We start from the raw sequence: 20773 nt of genomic DNA, 5'->3' as shown, positions 1-20773 counted from the left end.
TCTGCAGAACTACTCAAGTCCAGCACTTTACATTGCGAATTGTTTTCTACAGGTGACTGAGTCCAATTTGCTACCCCCAGCGGCTCAGCAAGCCACTGGAATATTGTGCAGAACAGTTTCTCCCCTTGTTTTCTCTAATTCCTCTCTGTGTTGCTCCTTACATCTTTTCATACTGTCTTCTTTCCACATCAGCCAAACAATTACCTGGTGATCTTTGACAATTCATCTTACAATGCCATTTTTCTAAGATTATTGGTTGTAACCAGATTTCTGTATCCACAGAAATGTCTGTATATAAAGAGGAGAGGGAAAAATCTCTCTCCAGGATTTAGTATATGACCATATAGTGCAAAGCAGTGTAGCACAGTCTTAGCACTTATTTAGAGCTAACTTGTATAACAAGAATAGTATAGCCATAATATTTTGTTCAGATGTAGCTTGAATACCTCTGCACAACACTGCTTTTTGTCGTACAGGCTTACCTCTGATCACCAGTCACCTGGCAGTTCAGTGTTTGTAGTATGCTGGCAACAAGGCAGAATACTATTGGCATCTTTGAATGTCTGAGGCATTTATATATTTTCAGTACAAACTATCTCTAAATCCTGTCCCTTCATTGTTGTGTCCTTTCGGACTTCCCGACTCAGCAGTTCAGCAAGATGTGGCTTTGTTTGCACAGCTGCAATATCACTTCCTCTTGTGATTTGATAATCTCATCTGTTTACTTTTTGAAATGAGTATTAACATTTGTCAGACAGAAGTTCTTGCAAATAGGATAGGCCCCAAGAGAGACACTTATTTTGTAGTTCGCTTGAAACAAATTCTGTCTCCTGTTCAATTTTTCACTAACTGAGCAAACTTGGGCAAGTCACTAAGTCTCTGCTTCGCTTTTGTGCACTGGTGAAATAGTTGTGGTAAGAAATACTCCACAGTGGTTTATATGTCTTTGCTAAGGTTTGCGAAACCTTTACAAGAGCTGGAAGCTTTGTACAAGTTACTCTATGGATCAAAGCGAGGAGCTAATAACTTCAACTGGATAGCACAGCAGAGGAAAACTAATATGAACCAAGAAATCATTTATATTCCATGTCAGTTAAAAACTTCATTATAAAAATGCCAGGCAGTCTGGTGATACAGGCAGTTGAGATATCATCAGAGACCAACTCCAAAGCTAATTTGCGGTAGTGTCACTGACAACATCCCTATCTTTGTCTCTTTGCTCTTATAGTATCGGTCAGGACGGGATCCTCAGCGAGGCTCAGACAATATTTCCAATAAGTCTTCAGACAGCGATGTCAGTGATGTCTCAGCTGTGTCAAGGACAAGCAGTGCTTCGCGTTTCAGCAGCACAAGCTACATGTCTGTCCAATCAGAGCGACCAAGAGGAAACAAGAAAATAAGGTGAGCTTAACACCAGCCATGGCCACTCAGTTTAAGTAACTGATTACTTTTCAATATCTGTGTTTGAAATGAATATTTTGCCTAAATTGAAATCCGTGGGAAATTTGTGAAATACTGGTTTGAATGTGTTCTACATCTAATGCTTTTTGAATTCTTTATGCTATTTGTTTTTAGCAAAGTTTGTCATCTTGAGTTATACGAACATACACTAGGATCAAAAATGTCTGCTGTCAGCAGGCTTTAGATGCACTTAGATTTGCATTTTCTGAAAACAGTTTGGTAAAATACTTAATATGGCTAAAAGGCCAGTTTAACTTGCAATTTCTTGCCAGTAAGGTGAGAAACATCTTAATTTACTTTTTAAACTAGAACTGTTGTACTTTTGCAAAAGTCTTATTTAATATTTAAACAGACACAGATATATATCCGCTGTGAATTAATCTTCGACAAGACGTCCACAGAGCATCTGTGAGCAAAACACTCCCATCTCCTTTGCCTGCACCCTGCGTGCACTCAGAGGGACTTTGGGTTCAGAACGAATGAAAGATAATTTTAACCCACCTGCATCTCGCAGAAAAATTTGATGTCAGATCAATTATTAATTCTCAGAAAGATGTCCTCTCAAGAGAAATGATGATTTTGAAAAATGGTTTAAAGATCTCTCTGTTTATATGAACACTGTTAGGACCACATTGTGTTTGTCTTCTGGTTATGTATGATTTTGTATATGTGATGTATTGCAATGCAACTCTTATTCGAAGAAGGACTTAAAAGTCTGTCCTAAGAAAAAGTCCCAATTTAAAGCTTATCTAGTGTAGGCTGGAGGATTAGCCAGCATGCTTTAACTTATAACTACATCTTTCTTTTAGTTTTTATTTTTATTTTTGTATACATATCCTTTCTTGTGAGTTCATGCATGCTCTTCTCTCTGAACCTAACTTTATTTTGTTCTTGTCTTTTTTCCTTTTGCATGCCTTGTTCAATTTTTATTGACTTCAGAAGGACGAGGGATATAGAGGAAAAAAAAGAGGGAGGGCTGGAAGGGGATGAACAAGATGAGATATTTCCTGAGGAGGAGGAAAAAGAGGAGGAGGAAGAAGCAAAGGAACAAGAAATTAATGAAAAAGGGGAAGGGCAAGAGGTGACAGAGAACTGTGATAAGGAGGAAATCAAAGGATTAGGGCATGAGGAAAAGACCCAAGAGGACCAAGCTGAGGAAGGGAAAGAGGATGTCAGGTAAAATATATTTCTGTTTTCATAGAGCTGTTCTTTTTCCTCTTGTACCTCGACCTTACTTGCCTTCCCTTTTTTTTCCTTTGCATAGCGTGCTGTCTGTGTTCTCTGCAGCCTATTTTGCCTACAACCATGAAACTTCTATATTTAAGCAAGTTTCACTCCAGGTTCAGTGAACTTGTTCTGCATGCCAAATAATGCAGCACACTAACTTTACTCATTATTATGCATGCAACTACAGCTTATTATTTTTTAAATTGGTTTAGAGTAGAGTTTGCATTTGACTATATAAACAATAGAAATTGTAAGATGCCTCTTTATATTCCCTATTTGAATTGTTATTTCAGGGAAGAAATCTTTTGTTGAGTGATATCTCATCGATATCAAAGCCATCTTTACTTTTCATTGGTGGCAGTACTAAAGAAGAGTTGGATTTTTTTTTAATCCTGTTTGTGTAGGTGATAAATATGCATATTGATTGACGATTTACATGGATAAGCAGAGAGTCTTTTTTTTTTTTTTTTCCTCAGTGTGAATAATATTGTGGGTTGCTGTATTGTGGAAGGGTTATGTACCTCTGCTGCTGTATTGTGTCCAGAAACATTTCAGCACAATTGGCTCTGATTTTATCAGCTAATATTCTAGATTTTACCACAGTTCCTTTTGAACCATGACGTTTATTGTAAATGCATGATATTTTGTATCGCAAAATCCATGTAATTCACATTATGAGAAATACAATATTCTTTCTTTTTAGCAAAAAATGAGTTTGAGTTTTGCTGAATATCCTTGAACCTCTTTTCACCACATAAGAATGGCAAAAAAACTCAGAAAAAAATTACTTTCTTTTAAGCTTCTAATTATCTATAGATAATTTATGTCTTTAAAACTGTGCTAATATATACTAGGGTAAGCATAGAGCACTCTGCAGTATCAGAGAGATTGCATTCCACTTTCTTCACTTTCTTCCCTTGCTACATGCATATGTACGTGCCTGTACATATACTCATGCACACACCCACATGCACACACACACACACACACACACACACACACACTTGTTTCTTTTATTTCAAACAAATAATTGCTCTCATAAAGTGTTCTTTCTAAACTGAGATACCAAAACCAGTTCACCTGCAGTAGAACAGAGAAAGGGGAATTCTTAAAGCAATTCTCAAAGTGATATGAAAAAAGAATCAAAATGTGTAGTGTTCAGGCTAGGGTGGTATGCGGCAATATAACCATACTACCACTTTTGTATATTGTGTTATCATTCCTACACTCATGTGAGTGCATTTTAGAACTCAGCAAAACCAGCTGTTTATAAACAGCTGTCTTTAAGACTGCCCTGCATACTTGCTCCAGGGACTTCTGAAGAGTCCTGCGGGAAAGGATGTTTCGAAGACCTTTTTCTCTCCAGGATCCCAGTAAGTTCCCAGTTTCATGGGATCTGGAAGTCCTGCCTCTCAAAAAGCAGGACCTATTTACTCAGATTAATCTTCAGTTCAATGTTGTCCCTTACAGAAACTAAAGTCCTCTTTGAGATGCAACTTCTTGTTCCCTGTTCCAGCTTACACCTCTGCTTTTTAGCTGTTCTCTGCCTTCAGGAACATAGTGGAAGTCAGGAGTCCCTGCTTGCTAGGGAAGTGAGATATCACTAAGTGGCTGCTGTGTGGTGACTTTGTGTAAGAGTTCTGCCCCTGCCATGAAAATCAGTCCCTTGACCACTTTGTCCACTTCTGGTGTAAAAGTTGTGAATAAAAAGAATAGTTACTCTGTATCCAGCTTCCTTTCACATGGTGCRGTAAGTGCTCATATTTTCAGTATTTTCTAAGCAGTCTTCTAGGGTAGGAAGCAAGCTGAAAAGCACGCACATTGAGATACATATATCCATAGTTGTGTATCATTAGCATACTAAAGTAATTCCCCTTAAAGATTAGTAATAATCCTGTCATCGTGACTTGTGTATGCAGTGGACAAAACAGAAGGTAGAATAAATCGTAAGCACTGATGTTAATCCAGTTCCTTCTGATGGTATGTTCTGCAACTTGTAATACTCCGATTTTCCTTAAAAGTTCCTCTTTTTTGTATTTATTAAATGAAATGATTATTAATTATTAGTCCTTATGAAACTTCATATATGTCCTCAGCTGCATATACAGGTGTAGTTTTACTGAAGTCTTAGTGAAATTAGTGAATACACTGCATTAGCTTTTGGAGTACTGGCGTACAAAAAGTTGATAAATCTTGGCAGAAGTAGCTGTAGAGTCAGATTTTGCCTTCATTAAACCTCGTAAAACTAAAAAATGGCATATGGTTGATGTACAGCTAAAACATAATTGTGTTCTTTTTGGCAAAGCATGTTAGTAAACTCAAAGCAGGGATCAAGCTTTCCTGCTGTAAGTTTTAAGAATTCCTTATGTACAGTTGTTTTGTGTCAATGCTGCTAAGTATTTTGCTTGAATGGAAGACATTATTTCTTATTCAACTTATTTTTAATCTGTTAGACAAATAATTCCCTGATGATATCAGGGACAAGAGATCTAGATCTCTTAGATCTAATGTGTAAGCATTCATAATTTTTAATTGCAAGAAATCTGTTTCAGTCTGGTCTAAATCTTAACTTTTCTTAACATTTTTCTAAATATCAATCCAAAATATTAATTCTGATAATCATGATAGTTTTGTGATATATCAACACACAGCAACTGTAGTCATGAACCTGGGTTTCACTGTCTGAAATGATGCTCAAATACAGAAAAAATATATAGCCTCTGTTCCAAGCATGAACAGTCCATATAGTGAGATAACATATTGATTCAGAGGGGGGAACACAGGAGAATTAAATGATGCTCCAGGAGGTAGTTAGAATAAAGGCTTGAAGGCATTTTGACCATGAAGAGTACAAAGGGGAAACTTGAAGAAGAAAAATAAGATAGCTTTGTGAATGCTTCTGGAGAGCTCTTTTCAAGCATTTGAAGCATTGGGGAGAAAACATGAGGTGCTTATTAGAAAATACAGCAAGTGGATGGTGGGGCAACCCTGATCAGCAGCAGGAGCTCATATTTAAGTCTTGAATGAGAAAAGATAGATGTGATAAGGAACAACAGTTAAAATGCTGGAAAATAAAGACAAGCAACTTATGTTCAACTGCATAAAGAAAAAGGATACCTTTGTACTGAGGTACAATTGAAAGGTATGAAACTTATCTTTTCTAGAGTATTCTGGATGGGGATAGACTAGGTAGATTGTCAGGGCTGGAGAAAAGCACTGTGATAACTGGCATATGAAATGGTGAGAAAGTGGACAAAACATTTAGCTGTGTGGATGGACAGAGGGGTTAGAGATGTGAAATAGGAACTATGTGCAAGACACAAGTGTGTGGACCTTATGTGAAGCCTGAGTTAAAAGTCCTGCCCACATAACAGCCATGAACAATATGCATGTCCCCCATCACTGGGAGGAGAAGCAGAGGAGAGGTCTCAGAGGGATATATAGAGGTCAGCAATACTGAGTTGAAATTGGTGATTCACAGGGAGGTGCCAAAGAAAGAGGTTGCCATGTAGGCAGGAGAAGACTGGAGGGGAGAGGAGAAGGAGTTCTGTGAACTGTCAGTGCAGAGGGGATAGTATTTTGACGTACTGTTGCTGAGGGTACGTTGGTTTCACAGATAGCAATGATACAGCCTTGTGGGACCCTGACAGTAAACTAGGTGGACAGAAAATGAGAATCTGCTAGAGGCGTGTTGAATGAATGATTAGAGAAAGAGAAAATTCAAGAGACAATGTACTATGGAAGCTGAGGGAGCACAACATTTCAGAAAGAGCATGGTTAATTATAGCAAGGCAAAGGAGGGAACAGTGTACTTTCAAAATCTTAGGAGATAGTTAAAGACTTCAGCTGAAGCAGTTCCAGCTGAATGCAAAAGGTGAAAGTTTGGAAGCTGTCTGAAGTGGAATTGGACAACAAAAACTCAGCAGAGTTATTCTAAACAATGTGTTCAATTAATGCAACGATGGTAAGGAGAAAGGAGATGTGGCAACAGTTGCAGAGCTGGTGAGAGCAAGAACAGAGGATCTGTTTTACTTTTTAAAGGGATGTGTCAAAGTATGTTTCTATTATTTGGGAAAAGAACCAGTGGTGGGCAAGTGGCTAGAAGTAAGAGTAAGGAAAGTAAGAGGGATGAGAGCAATGGAAATCAGAAGATAGCATGCACTCACTTAGGCAAATGAGGCAGCTAAGGAAGAGACCCAGTGAGAAATTTCTACATCCGTGTTTGGGGAGAAGAAGGAGAAAACTGTAAAGGGGAAAATGCAGAGATAGTACAAGAGAAGAATAGATCATGTGCTTTGCTATATTTTGGAAGAAATCAATGCGATCCTGTGTGAAGAAAATAAGTGAAAGCTAAAAGAATAAGAAATAGAATTGCTTAACTAGGAAGATGATAGAACTGAAGGAGAGAATGAATTTGTAGTAGGAAAAATCATCTGGGATGTAATTCTTCAGAGGCACTCCATGGCACAGGAAGCAGAGTTTGTTCAGATACAAAAATTGTTCTCTTCCTAACAGTTCTTCATGCTCTCCATGTCATTTATTTTGTGGGCTGTAAAGATTCAGCTCAAGCTCACTTCCCTTTCTAGTTCTTTTATGTGTGTGATTCAGTCGAAAATATTTAGAGAATGTAATTATATAGGTTTTGAAACGGATTCCTGATGAGCATTTGTTTCTTAGATTTTCTTTATATTGTAATTTTAGTATTTCAGTTTTTATGAGTCTTCCACACTGATTGCAGCTACTATCAGTTAAATGCAGYGTTTTGCAAAGCTGAATGAAAAAGCAGGTCAATTCAGTCTGTGCAAGCTCCTCTGTAGCAGTGGAGGCCAGTAACATTCTGTGAAAGTTTACATTCTGGTAAAAATAACGAAAACTGTGCAAGAGATAACAAGCATTAGGAATCTGTTTTCAGTGTGCATGTGTTGTTTGGTTTCTTAAAGCTATTTCATAGTAATTATAGTGGTTGCTCCAACTGCACTAATGGATGAAACACCTTAATGGTGCCTAATCTTTCTAGCAAAATAGGACATTTGCATGGGAAAGCTGTAGCTGGGGCTCTTTCCCCGTTGCGTGATCGGTCCTTTTGCAAAAGAACAGTACAGGCAGATTGTGCACTTGAAAGGTCCGGCAATGACTTCCTAGAACTGCTGGATTTGTGCTTCTGCAGGTCACTTAAACCATGCACAAATAGGCTAGACACTTCAACGCAGCATATCCAACTGGTAAATCCCTGGGCATTCAATAGGTATTCTGGGAAACAGCATGATCAGAAACACACTACCATCACCAGAACAAATTCAGGCTGTGCTAAGCACTCAGGAGCCTCTCCTAAATGAGCAAAAGCAGGCTACAGGCAGGAGGAATGACGGTGGCAGCACAGTGCCTCCCCAGCTGCCAGCCTCCCCTTCCCTTCCTGCGACTGAGCCTCCTCCTGGCATGGGGCGAGGTGCGATGAGTCCTGAAACGGGACTCAGCCGAAATGGCAGGAGGTGTTGGGATGCTGCCACTGCCATAACAGGCGCCCCGTAAGCCATTAAGGTTCACTCAACTTTTTTTCTGCCGTGATAGGAGAGAGAACTTGGCTACAGCTATTTAACAAGAACGTTCATGTAATTTTTCAAGGATGTCAGCATGTGATTTCCCCCAGCTCTCAACCCAAGGTATTGGTGTAATAAGTTCTTTAACTTCATAATAAAATGACCTTGCCATTTGTGGGATCAGAACTGCAGGGTGCAGGTACAGTGTTCACCAGCTCTTTTCAAATGCAGATCACTTTATTCAGGCAGCTGGAGAAAGGATGCTGGACTGAATGCCTGAATAAAAAAGCATCAACTTTATTTTGTGTACCCCCAGCATAACTGTTCTGTACACTTCTAATTAGAGAAGCAGAGAGCTGTTTACTATTTACCAGTTTGTGGATCTGAAATCAAAGTAGCTAAAGCTAACTGCTGTTTTCAGTAAGATTTCGTTACTTTTATTGGCTGTGTAAAGAGGTTGTCAGCAGTTCGTGACAAATTCTTACCCCATTTAAAGCATGGATTCAAAAACATTCCATTTTGTTGTAAGTTTGTTAACTTGTTTAAGTATTCCACATCAAGGCAAATCTTCAAGAGCTGTAATAGCAACTGTGTCTGCAGCAACATATACAGCCAATAATTTGGCCATTATTTTTTTGCACTTACACAATGACAGACAGGAGAAAATTTTCTGTGACTTCTGAAGAAGTATTATGGAAAAGGATATCAATATATCAATGGTTTGGAAAAGAATTATATTAGTTCATATATTCGTTGTGAAATCTGTACCAAGAGCAGAATACAAAACATTGAAGAAGTCTAACAAAGTCACCTGATTCTAAGATATTCATCACCATCCATCAAACCCATTGGGGAATCTTTTTTTCCTGTTACTTTTCAGTTAACACAAATGATGTATAGACTTACTTTACAGCTAATAAACTTATTTTTATCCACTGGGAAATAATGAAGTAATCAGTTTGGAAGTACACATTATTAACAGGTGGACAGTGAGAACATCTCATTTAGAGCAGTCTGTATTTTTGATGTATGGTGCCCAGCAGGGAACTCTTGGACATTTTTTTTTTTGACAGCAACACAATATCTTTTGCAACTGCTTCCCTTTCTATGGAACTCCTGCACTTCCACCTCTACTGAGTGTCAGCTATAACCTGTGGACCAGAAAACACTGATGTGTACTCCCGTTACTAAAGGTTATTTGAAAACAATGCACCAGTAGTTTTAAAAAAAGTGCAGATGGAAAGCCCTTGAGACATGCAAGAAGTAGAGATGAGGATGAAAAATTAAAATGCAGACTTGATGCAAATATAATTATTGAATTATTAGTTTTAGCACTTTTAAATGTGTTTAAAAAAAGGTCATTTTCTAAAGCCTAAATCTTTTTAAAAACTTGTTTAAATTGTAAGGTCTTCAGTGAACAGGCTGTTTTTTTCTCTGTATTTGAACAGCACAACAGGTCCATGAAATGGAATAGCAATAGCAAAAACTAAGTGTGGGGAAAAAAACTTATAAAAGCAAGGAACTGAATTAGAAAACTCCTAGGCTTTTCTTTCTTTCACATTTGTGATTCTGTGGTTCTATCTTAGTGCTGTACATTTTCAGTATTTCAAAGAGTTTTATTTGAATATTATTTTTGAATAGAAAAGTAAAAAGATTCTGTAAAACTAATTTAGTTCTTTTTGTGATTCCTCTAAATGTACTTCATTAAAACTGGTGAATAAGATTATCAGTCTTCCAAGAAACAAATATAAATTTCCTTCTTGTTACTTCATAAAGAGATTTCTATAATATAGGTACTGGCTTTGTCCCAGTATAGATTTCTTGTTGGTATTTCTTGTTAGTAATATGATAACAGCTATGGGTTAGGCTCTTGTTTTTCAAAATTCTATTCAAATCAAAGGCTTTTGAGGAGGTTACTCGGAATTCATTGAGATGGCCCATCTCTCCTAAAATATTTGCAGTTATGACAGCCTTTTATCTATATAAATTCAAGGCCACTAGGGATAAACTTGGTATCCTCAATATTAAAGTCTATTAAATCTCCAGTATTACTATCTATTCAAATCTATCACTGGTACCAGCTGTATGAAGGCAAAGGACTGTAACCCAGATAGAACTGAATGTCTTCACAAAACTGCAAACCATGCAAAGCCTAAGGAAATGTACTAGCAAGACTTTCAAGATTTCAGTTGTTCAACAAAGGACTGTTTTTTTTACTCTTCTTGAAGACAAAGAGCACCGGACCATGTATCGCAGGCATGGAGGGCACTAGGAAGACTGTCTGGGACCTGGGAGTTTTGATTCATGACAGAGACCTCTCATCATGGTCACCTAATGAAACTGGCTTTGCTACTGATACAGGCAGTGGTGACTTCAGGCTTTTCTGGTCTATCCTTATGAAAATTGTATTGTAGAAGCCTCAGTCAAATAAGAGAAATCCTTGTAAGCTGCTTGCTGTTTGTTTTTTAAGAGAACTGTTCATCCAGTCAGAATTGTGTTTCTGACAAAAAAGGAGTATTTATGGCATACATTGATCAGAATAGCACTTAAAGGCACAATGGGTTGAGAAGTGATGTCAGGTCTCAGAAGTGTTAGAAACTTTTTACATTTTTCTGCATTTGGACATCCTAGTTGTGTTGGCAGTACAAGAAAAAGCAAAACTGAATAAGAGAAGGTGTCAAAAAAAGGCCTTTGAAGCCTCTACTTCTCTGGGAGGAAAATCTCACAACTTCCTTTTCCTACAGCTGTGAAAGATATATTGCCAGACCCATCTGGCAAGTATGATATTTTAACTAAAGGTCATGCTCTTATTTTTATTTATTTAATACACATTGTAAGATGATACTCCAAGGGTGTGCCATTGACCACCTGTCTGATTTTAAGGTTATTTGACCAATGTTATCTGAACATTCTGGAGTTCAGTACTCTCACTGTGCCTGTGTGGTACTCTTACCCATCTTGAGAAGCTGCAGCAGCAAAATCTAATGGAGAATGTGTCTGTAAGGTCCATAAAGCACTACCTAAACAAGCAGTGAGATGCTTCATCATGTGGTCCCTACTAGTGAACAAAGAGCTTGTGCGCTTGGGTTACCACTGTGAGCTCAGCACTTCCCACGAACATACTTCTATGGCGGCCCATGGTAAACAACAACAAACCGGTGCTCCAAACATGCATGTAGACTCAATAGTGCCTCAGGAGGGAGCTCTGCTCTCTCCAGGCCAGAAAACCAAGTTTGCAGACTGGAGTTCAGAAAGATGTAAGCCAAATTTCCTCACAACACTTTCCTTTTATGATGGTCTTTAGTTTCCTGTATGCCTTTCTAATCCCCCCCCCCCCGCCCCATCCCCAGAGGCCCAAAGTGACTCAAAGACATTTTGTCAAAGTGACAGAAGTCAGACAGGCGAGATCACGATGTCCCAGATAATGTCTCTTTGGTTGAGGTAATTACGGCTTCAGATCTCTTGCTCGTGTCCATTTAACTCTTGGTCCCAGAAGATCAATTCGAAGAGAAGCTATGGTTTTGTGAGGTGTTAGCAGTGTCTATTCTGACCTGATTTTTTCTGGAGTCCTCAAGCAAGCTGGATTTACAAGGAATGGAGGAAATGTCACTGTTCCTTTATTCTTTAGACCCCCCACACATTAGCAGTACAAAAGACAAGGGACCTGAGCAGCGCCACTTTGTATGCAGCTGATCAAAACAATCCAGTCTTTGATGAGTGAAGTATAGATGCAGCTATAGTGAAATCCATACTGACTACAAGAATTGAATTAAACAAAGCCCTTTCAGGACATCTAGTTCTTCTCTGTGTATTATGTGATGTTCCCCTTAATGTAGTCTCAGTAGTGCCAGCTATCCACTTCCTGCATGATTGTCTTCAGAAGTTTTCTAGCTGTCAATGTTTGCTAAATAAAAAATCTTCCTTATAGATAATTTCAGTTTAGCAAATAAAGATGACAAACCATGCTTTCTCTTACCCTGAGGCAATGTGTGATTTCTCTAATCTATGTATATTTTTGAGAGTTTATACCTTCAAGTTTGAAATTTTTCTCACTTTCCAGGCTTGATTTTACATTATTTCTCTGGGAGTTTTAGGTCTGGGGCACACGGCAGATTTAAGGTTTGCTTTATCTATTCACTGCTTGCTTTTCATTTCAAAGAGCTTTTTTTAAATTCTGCAGCGAATAAACCTGGCCAATATTAAGCAAGCTTGCAGTATAATTTTTTTTTGTGATTTAGTCAGCATCATTAATATTTAAAGCAGAATGATCGCTCTCTGCTTTTCTCTGTTGGAAGACTGTAATTCATGAATATGTTCAAATAAGCACATGACATTCTAACCTTCAAATTAAATACACACAAGGTGCATTTCTGCAAGAGGCACTCAGTCAAATTTCCCACTGTCAGTTTTAATTCAGCAAGCCTGCTGTTAACCTGCTAGTAAGAATGCAGGTGCTTTTTTGCCAGGGTGGGTTAAAGAAAATACACAACTTCCTAAACTCTGAAATTTTGGATGATATTCTGCAAAAGATTCTGTCTTTATTTATAATTCTGTTTCCTTATTGCCAAGCTTTCAGAGCTCAGATAAACTGCTTATGTTTTACAAATATATATCAAACTAAAATGAGAGCTGACTAATGCAAGACTTTTGCACCTTAGCTATCATTCTTTCTAGATTTCTTTTGAAGTCATATATATATTAAATGTTTGCTTTAGTTCACTATATCAAAGGAAGGGATTTCTGCATAGATCTGCTAAAAGAGTAATAAGGCTTTTCAGTAACTTTGTGAAGGAAAACTTGAAAGTTCGTTAGCAGTAGWTGAACATGAATATAATATTTTCGTTGACCTATAATTTTAATTTAAATAAAAAACTTGTTATAAATTGTATTTTTGAGTAAAATGAATGGCCAGTTATTCTTTCTGAGATAGCAAGAACTTTTATTAAAAACTTCTAAAGTGCTGTGAAAAATTCAACTGCTAGTTTTTTGGAAACAGTTGTCTGTTAAAATGTTTCTCCTCCATCACGCATTTTTTGGAGCACTGTTTGATAAGTAATCCAACGGCATGGCCATGAACAATTTTAAGATTTTTTTTCCTAATAAAGAAAACCATACTAGGCATGATACAGAAAAAGCTATTCATCTATTGGTTTGTAAAATGCAGTGGACAGGAATGTCCAGAGCCGGATATATAAATGAGTGGGGAAGATCCAATTTAAGTCAGCCTATGTACTGTAACTGGTGAGGTATTTCTGCTTTGTGATTAAAGAGACCTTTAAAACAGTTACTTCCTTATTGTAGAAATACTAGGTTATTTTTATTTTCAGAGGTGCACGCATGATTTCTCTGAATAGTAACATATATAAAAAAAAATTATCATGACTACTTTATTCACTAATTAATTTCTCATGAAAAAGATAAATATTGCATGATTAGACCAATCCATTAAAAAGATTTACTAATTACAAGCTCAGTTGTTTTCCACCAACTTTCTTGTTATGATTTCAATAAAATAAACCTGATAGTAAAGTCAGTCCAGTAACTTTTTGATATTTATATCACAAATGAGTTGATAGGATAATTTTTGGCCAAGTGAGTCTTGGGAGACTAAGTCATTATAATTTCATACCTGTAGCATCTCTCTGTGACGTAAATTGGCAGATGAGTACATGCATTGGCCAGAAGCATTGTTCTTATGGAAATGTTATTTCCTACATCACAACTGTCCCCATAATGCTGTTTCTGTTAATTTTTTTCAGCAAATTAATGAAATGAGAACCTTTCCAAATAAGTAAAGAGGTCTATAAAGAATAGCATTAAAATTCCTTTCCTGTTTGTAAAAAGCTGTAAAAGAAATTCTCAGTGGTCTTCCAGTCTCACAAGGAATAAGTGTAAGAAAATACCTCTTACAAGAATTGAAAAATGGTTAAAATCCTTTTCCTGGGACATCACAGTACATCACTGAACTCCTCACTTCGCGAAGTGCAAGTGCTTTATTTTAGTTAGGGATCATTTACCAGAGAAGTAAGGTAAATGATAGGGAAGCATTGATACTGAATTTATATTGGGAAAAAAAGAAACCTGCAAAATCCCCCAAAAGACTTCAGTGTAAATCTGATTCTCTAGCACATATACTTCTGGCACAGAAGCAAGATGGTGTGTTCTCATTTCCATTTCAGCAGTAATGAAGACTGAAAAAAAACAAAAGAAATCCTCAAAAATCCCATTAACAAGATGCAATACAATTGATAGCATTACTGTCTTCTCCTTCATATTTAAAAATATTAATAATACTGCAGATTGGAAAAGTGGCTGTGTTAGATAATATTGTTTTTAGTGAAGTATATTTGTTGCTAGATTAAAAACAAAAAAATTGAGATCATCATAATAATTTTAGTCTATTTAGTCCAAATCATACTTAGGAGCATATATAATAACATTTTTATTAATTCTTTGTAGAATAAAGTGCTATTTTTCTATGTGATTTGTTAGTGATTATGCAGTCACTGAGTGAGTGTAAGAATTCTTTACTGCGTACTGTGCTGCTTTCTGCCACAGACTGTCACAGTTCAGGGCTAGGATCTGATTTATTTTAAAAGTAAGTTTTACATAACGTTAGCAGTACTTTATTCCAGAAGAACTCCTACTGATGTGATGTCAGCTTCCAAGGTTAGTAAAGAGAGGAGAAGAGGCTTTTTACATCTGCCAACATAAAATATCTGTCTTGAAAGTATATTAGTGAGGAAAATGATGGAAGGAAGAGCAATGAAAGGTGTATTGTAGTATTATTTTAACAAATGAGATAGGGGAAGTGTTCTCTTTACAAGAGTCCAATTATTCTTTTGACAATTCAAGGAGAGAAAAATGCGACAGTGCCAGAGGATGCCTGAGAGAATATGAACTGTGTTTGTTAAATGATTGTATGTAGTAAGAAAAGATTTGTCTTATAAACTATGTACAAATTCACACGGTCAGAAACGTTTTATCTGGAAAACAATGATGTAAGGTCTTTCTTACTTGTCTTTGCTTCCAAATTGAAAATACTCTTTCTCTTTGATTTGGGTTAGTGTCTTGTTTATTGTATCTTGTCTTTGGAGAATGACTGAATCAGTAGATTTACCTAGTTTTAGTTTACTCTTTCATGTTGCTGCCTATTGGATTACTTAATRTATGGAAAAAATGGGCAGTACTTCCCTGTTCAACAACATAGGATGCCTGCAGAAATCTTAATAAGGTTCTTTAACGTGTGGGACTTCATAATTGCTTTCTATAGCAATGACAGCTTTCAGGGGAAAGTCACTGTAGTTCCTCCATCCCTATTCTGGTTGGTTTGCCACACACTGTAAATCTCAACAGGCATGATAAAGCATAAGGACTCCCAGGTGTCAGTGTTGGTTTTTTTCACCCCAGTCTAAACAAAATAATCCTGAGGAAATTTAGCACTTGCGATACTGATCAGCCAGTTTCTATAAGAGAGTTTCTGTTTCCTCAGACAAGAATCTGACCAACTAGTGAGATACCATCCCAGATTTACAAATGGTTAAAAAGTAGGCAGCCAAATACTGCAGCTTCTTTAACTACGGAGACAGGAGAACATTTCCCATTTGGTAGATAATGAAACAACGAGGATTCAGTGTGTCTGCAGCTGCTCTCATGGAAAGTATGACATCAGCCAACAATATTATTTACTGATTAATTCCAAAATAAGTAATTTCTGTAAGCCCATTAAATGTGCCTTTGGAGCACAAATAAGCCAGTCAGAAATTGTGATAATCATAACAGTGAAGTTTCTGACTGTGGTTTTTTTCTTCTTAAGATCCAAAAATCAACCACTCTTCACTGATCCACTGATTAAACCAAGTTTTTATAAGGAAACTGTTTATCTAGGATCTGGAGCATTTGTCCACACTGCAGTCCATCTTACATGGTACAAGAGTTCCCAGCTACACTGCTGAATATCAAGTGGCTTTGAGGCAGTTTTGCTGCCTTTAGAGGCACACTCCTTTTGCATTGTGAAATCTGCCCTCTAGTTAAAGGATTTAACCCAAACCCCATGGACTGTCTGTCATCCTCCTTCTTGGTCAGATATCAAGGAAATGGCCTGTCTAAAGCAGGGGATACCGAGACTGAATGAAACATCTTGTGAGATCTGCTTCCCTGCTGCCCTCCTACGAGGATTTGCTTAGGCACTCTGCAGTATTCCCCTCTGGCTGTTGTGTCAACTCCAGAAGGGATCATTTTCAGAAGACCAGATCATAGGCATTGTATTTTGGGAGGGTTTCTCTGCCAGTGTTTTCTAATCTTTCTGTAATTTGGCACAGATATTGACAAACCCCAGGGAGAAGAACCAGGTAGTTTCTGATTATCTGCTATAGTAGGAGTCTGTAAAACTTTGACAGCAAACACAGATGATTCCAGAGAAGAACTACACTCCTGTTTTGGAAACAAATGGGTCTTGCCAAAGAGGTTTTGAAGATTAATGCCTTAAAAGAGATCAGAAATACAATATTGCATTTTCCATAAAGTTATGGATGACTAGCAATTTTACGGTTGTTGACTGTTTTTCCTTAGAAGCAGTAGGAGAAAGCTTATGGCCTAGAATTGGCCTGGTCAACTGTAGAATATCAGAATTTGAGAACAATCTGATATTTATAGTTTCATTAAGCAATTTAAGGCTGTGTCTATACCAATAGACAGGTCCAGGGCATAGTCTTAAGCACTGTCCTGTGATCATCCATACTGTTCAAACTGTTTCCATGCTGCTTGGCACACCTTTGTGCAGGACAGTTGGTATTCCCAGATAATGCCCAGGCACAATTCAGGACATGGCATGAGTCACGGACTATTTCCAGTAGGCAGCATGTCTGAGGAAACACTGTTCTGAGGAGGATATAAATTAGCTGTGCGTATGCAAGGACTCAAGGTCAGAGAACAGGTCCCCAGTATTTACTACTATAGATGTAGTATAGGGCTCTTCAGTGACAATAAGGACCGTACTAAATTTCCTTTAGATGAGCATTTGTCATTCTGACTCCCTTCAGCTGTCTAGCCCAGTATATTTTTAAGAATATATCAGGTGCTTAAGGTATTTCTTCTCCACTAATGACTTCGAATTACATGTATACACAGATGCCTTATAATTTCTTTTCTAATGGATTATTTTTCTCTGGTTTGTTTTGAAGAGCATTTCTCTGCTGAATTCTTTGGGAATGTATTCCTTTAAAACTTTTCTGTAGCATATATGGCCACAAATAGTTGAAGTAAAGGAAATACATTGTAAAATACATAGGAAGCCAACTTGTTCGACTTAACCCTGACTATTTGGAATAATTATCACTTGGGAAAGTACAAATATGTCAAATACCTGTTTTGAGTTTGCTGTAAGTAGACTGTTCTGACTGATGATTAGACTTCGGGGTTTGTTTTACACTTAGCTGTTAGGTCATTTAACTTGCATTTTAGTCTTCCCTCTCTTTGTTTGTGAAGAGATTACAGAGGAATACTATATTTTAGGACAGGTGTATAAAACTGCTTCTCTCAACTGAGAAGAACTAGAAAAGAGCATGACTGAAGTGGAAGACCAAGTAGAGGAATCATTCCTTTTTCTCTACTCACTTGAGAATTTAAGCACTGAAGCATCTCACTGGAGTTTCTATTGTACTTATGCAAACACTTGTCTGCAGTTCTGAGTGTCTTCAAGTGGTTTCCTGAATTTTGGGGTAACTCAGGTAGCAACATTCCCTTGTGAGTGTTGCCCACCGCCCTGCTCTTGTTGACTTCTAGGTGGTGCCCCAGTAAGACAGGTCAGTAGCTTGTCAGGTTCACTCTGTTTTCTGTTGCTGTTGCTGTAGGCTGCCAGGCGGCAGGAGTTTCTGTAATGATTTTGTTCAGCTTTGGATTCTAATARGGGTGAAAATTATGTTATTATTCACATGTGATTGGGAATAGCATAGTTCATTCTTGGATATTTACCTTTCAGTTTTTTTCTCCCCATCTGGGTACATATTTTCATTGCAAAGGATTTTTTTTAAGATAATTATATTACGTGGCACCTTGAAAAGTATATTTTTAGTTCAATTCTATTCCTTGTCTCATAAATTACTCTTATTTAGCGTCAGCTTTAAAATACTGTCGTACATACCTAGATGTTCCAGGTTTCACAGTTTCCCAAAATAAAGCATTTTCATTTCAAGTCTTATACAGTTTTGACATCACCTTATATCCATGTGTCCATATTACCTATGACATAAGTTGTGTACATATTTACAATTTACAGCTAAATTTAATTTTATTACATGMGGCCACTAGCTATTTATTAATATACAAGGGTCCAATCTTATAGATTAGAATTCAGATTTATAGACCAGAAGAGTAATATAGATAGCTAGATTATATAGATACAGATATAGATGATATAGATATGTGTGTTTGTGGATGTGTATACATGTAAAGAAAACTCAATGGATAAGTCAATTTTGTTCCATGTTAAGAGAAAAGGTTGTGGGATTTACTGTTTCACTTCAAAGTCCCTTTTATAGTACTGTTATTTTGGCAAGGAACCAAACCTGAAATAAGCCACCCTATTTTTTCTGGGAATAATCCATTTCTGGCACTGTCACAAGACAGTCTTGGTAGAGGGATAGCTTAATGGGAGAAAATCACAGAATCACAGAATGGTTGAGGTTGGAAGGGACCTCTGAAGAGCGTCTAGTCCAACCCCCCTGCTCAAGCAGGGTCACCTAGAGCACATTGCACAGGATCGTGTCCAGGTGGCTTTTGAATATCTCCAGAGAAGGAGACTCCACAACCTCTCTGGGCAACCTGTTCCAGTGCTCTGTCACCCTCACAGTGAAAAAGTTTTTCCTCRTGTTCCGATGGAACTTCCTGTGTTTCAGTTTGTGCCCGTTGCCTCGCGTCCTGTCACTCGGCACCACTGAAAAGAGTCTGGCTCCATCCTCTTGACACCCTCCCTTCAGATACTTGTACACATTGATAAGATCTCCTCTTAGCCTTCTCTTCTCTAGGCTAAACAGGCCCAGCTCTCTCAGTCTTTCCTCATAAGAGAGATGCTCCAGTCCCTTAATCATCTTAGTAGCCCTTCGCTGGACTTGCTCCAGTAGTGCCACATCCCTCTTGTACTGGGGAGCCCAGAACTGGACGCAGCACTCCAAATGTGGCCTCCCCAGGGCTGAGTAGAGGGGGAGGATCACCAAGCATCTACCAAGACTGATTAGTGAGTGAGGGCTTGGATGGCCAGAAAGTATAAAAGGGGGTTGGGTTCAGAGTGTTGATCAAGGTTTCTGCTCATGAGCACTTCAGATATACTTTGAATGGCACTATAAGCCATTCAAAACCCCCAAATTCCTCAAACCTTCTTGGAGAAAGAGGGATCAAAGAAAGACAAAGTCACTGCTATATGGCGGTTTTTTCAAGGAGAAGTTTGCTAGGTGGGAGCATAGCAAAGATGTCTTCCCTGCTGGGTTTTTTTTTTCAGGAAAAAAAACCTTGAATAAAAGCAAATATTTTTAGACCCCCTATTGGAAAAAAAGGGTTTTGTGAATGAGCTGTCAATATTAGTCATTTTTACTAGCATTGAACAATTCTAAATCTAAATTCCTTTTTCCTTACTTGAATTCTCACTCCTACTTTTCTTAGTTGGTCAACAGAACCTGGCTGAATGAAGACTACCTCACTGTTAGCAGGTATACAGAGCAAATCTTCATTTTGCCATACTGAAGCCCTTAAACAGCAACAAAGGAGCGAATCTTTCTAACGCATAGTGCTTTCATAATTAACTGCCTGGTGAAATTATAGCAACTTTGTTTGCATGCCAACCTTTTTAAGCACTTTGTTTTCTTTAATAGGGGTAATTGTTGCAATCCTTTGCACTGTAATAGAATTATATGTCTTGGGCAATGACACATGAAGTACTTCGATGTGATAAAGGCACATTAGACTCAGGAAATGGGAGCTTTCTTCTCAGTACAAGTTCTATGAGAAAACAGAAGATTTCTGTTTTCACTGCTATGACCATTCCTAAGGGTTAATATTACTTATAAAACAATATGACAGGAACCTACTGATTTTCTGGATGTCATTCTTGAAAAATGCATTAGTGGAATAGGTTGTTCTGCAAACAGTAGGAATAATACTCCTCCTATTAACCTATGCTGTAAGAATTAAATCTCATGCGAAATATCAGAGATTGAATAAAGACTTACATACAGCCTTTCCCCGAAGGGAAGGTCTCTCTCCAAGGATCTGTTTTCAAAAACAGGTCAAAAACAAGAACTAAATAGCTCTAGTTTCCTACTCCTGTGTCAAATTTGAATACAACTGATTAAAAATTATTGAAAAGAAGGAGACCTGACAGAAAACACATTCACATTAATCATATTCCCTTAGAAAACATGGTTTAAAAATAGCATTAATGGTTAAAGGGTTATAATTTTCTCATTCTTAGAAGAATTTTGCATAAGATAATGTTGAAGATATGAGCTCTTCTTGACACTGTCCTTCCTAGCTCTCTCTGGTGTTTGTTATATGCA

At 37.6% G+C, this 20773-nt stretch overlaps 1 protein-coding gene across 1 annotated transcript in view; it reads left to right on the top strand.

The window, feature by feature from the left end:
- The window catches only part of RIMS2 (regulating synaptic membrane exocytosis 2), a 403032-nt gene that overhangs the window by 319968 nt on the left and 62291 nt on the right, over positions 1-20773 (top strand). Inside the window, exons 27-28 of the mRNA XM_026080279.1 lie at positions 1229-1401; positions 2401-2637. Of these exons, the coding sequence (XP_025936064.1) occupies positions 1229-1401; positions 2401-2637 (410 nt within the window). The remainder of the gene's footprint in view (positions 1-1228; positions 1402-2400; positions 2638-20773) is intronic.

The sequence above is a fragment of the Apteryx rowi genome, unplaced genomic scaffold (assembly GCF_003343035.1).
Source record: "Apteryx rowi isolate R43461 unplaced genomic scaffold, aptRow1 scaffold_514, whole genome shotgun sequence".
NCBI lineage: Eukaryota > Metazoa > Chordata > Aves > Apterygiformes > Apterygidae > Apteryx > Apteryx rowi.
Note: the sequence above shows the minus strand (reverse complement) of the source record. Positions and strands in the feature narration are given on the sequence as shown.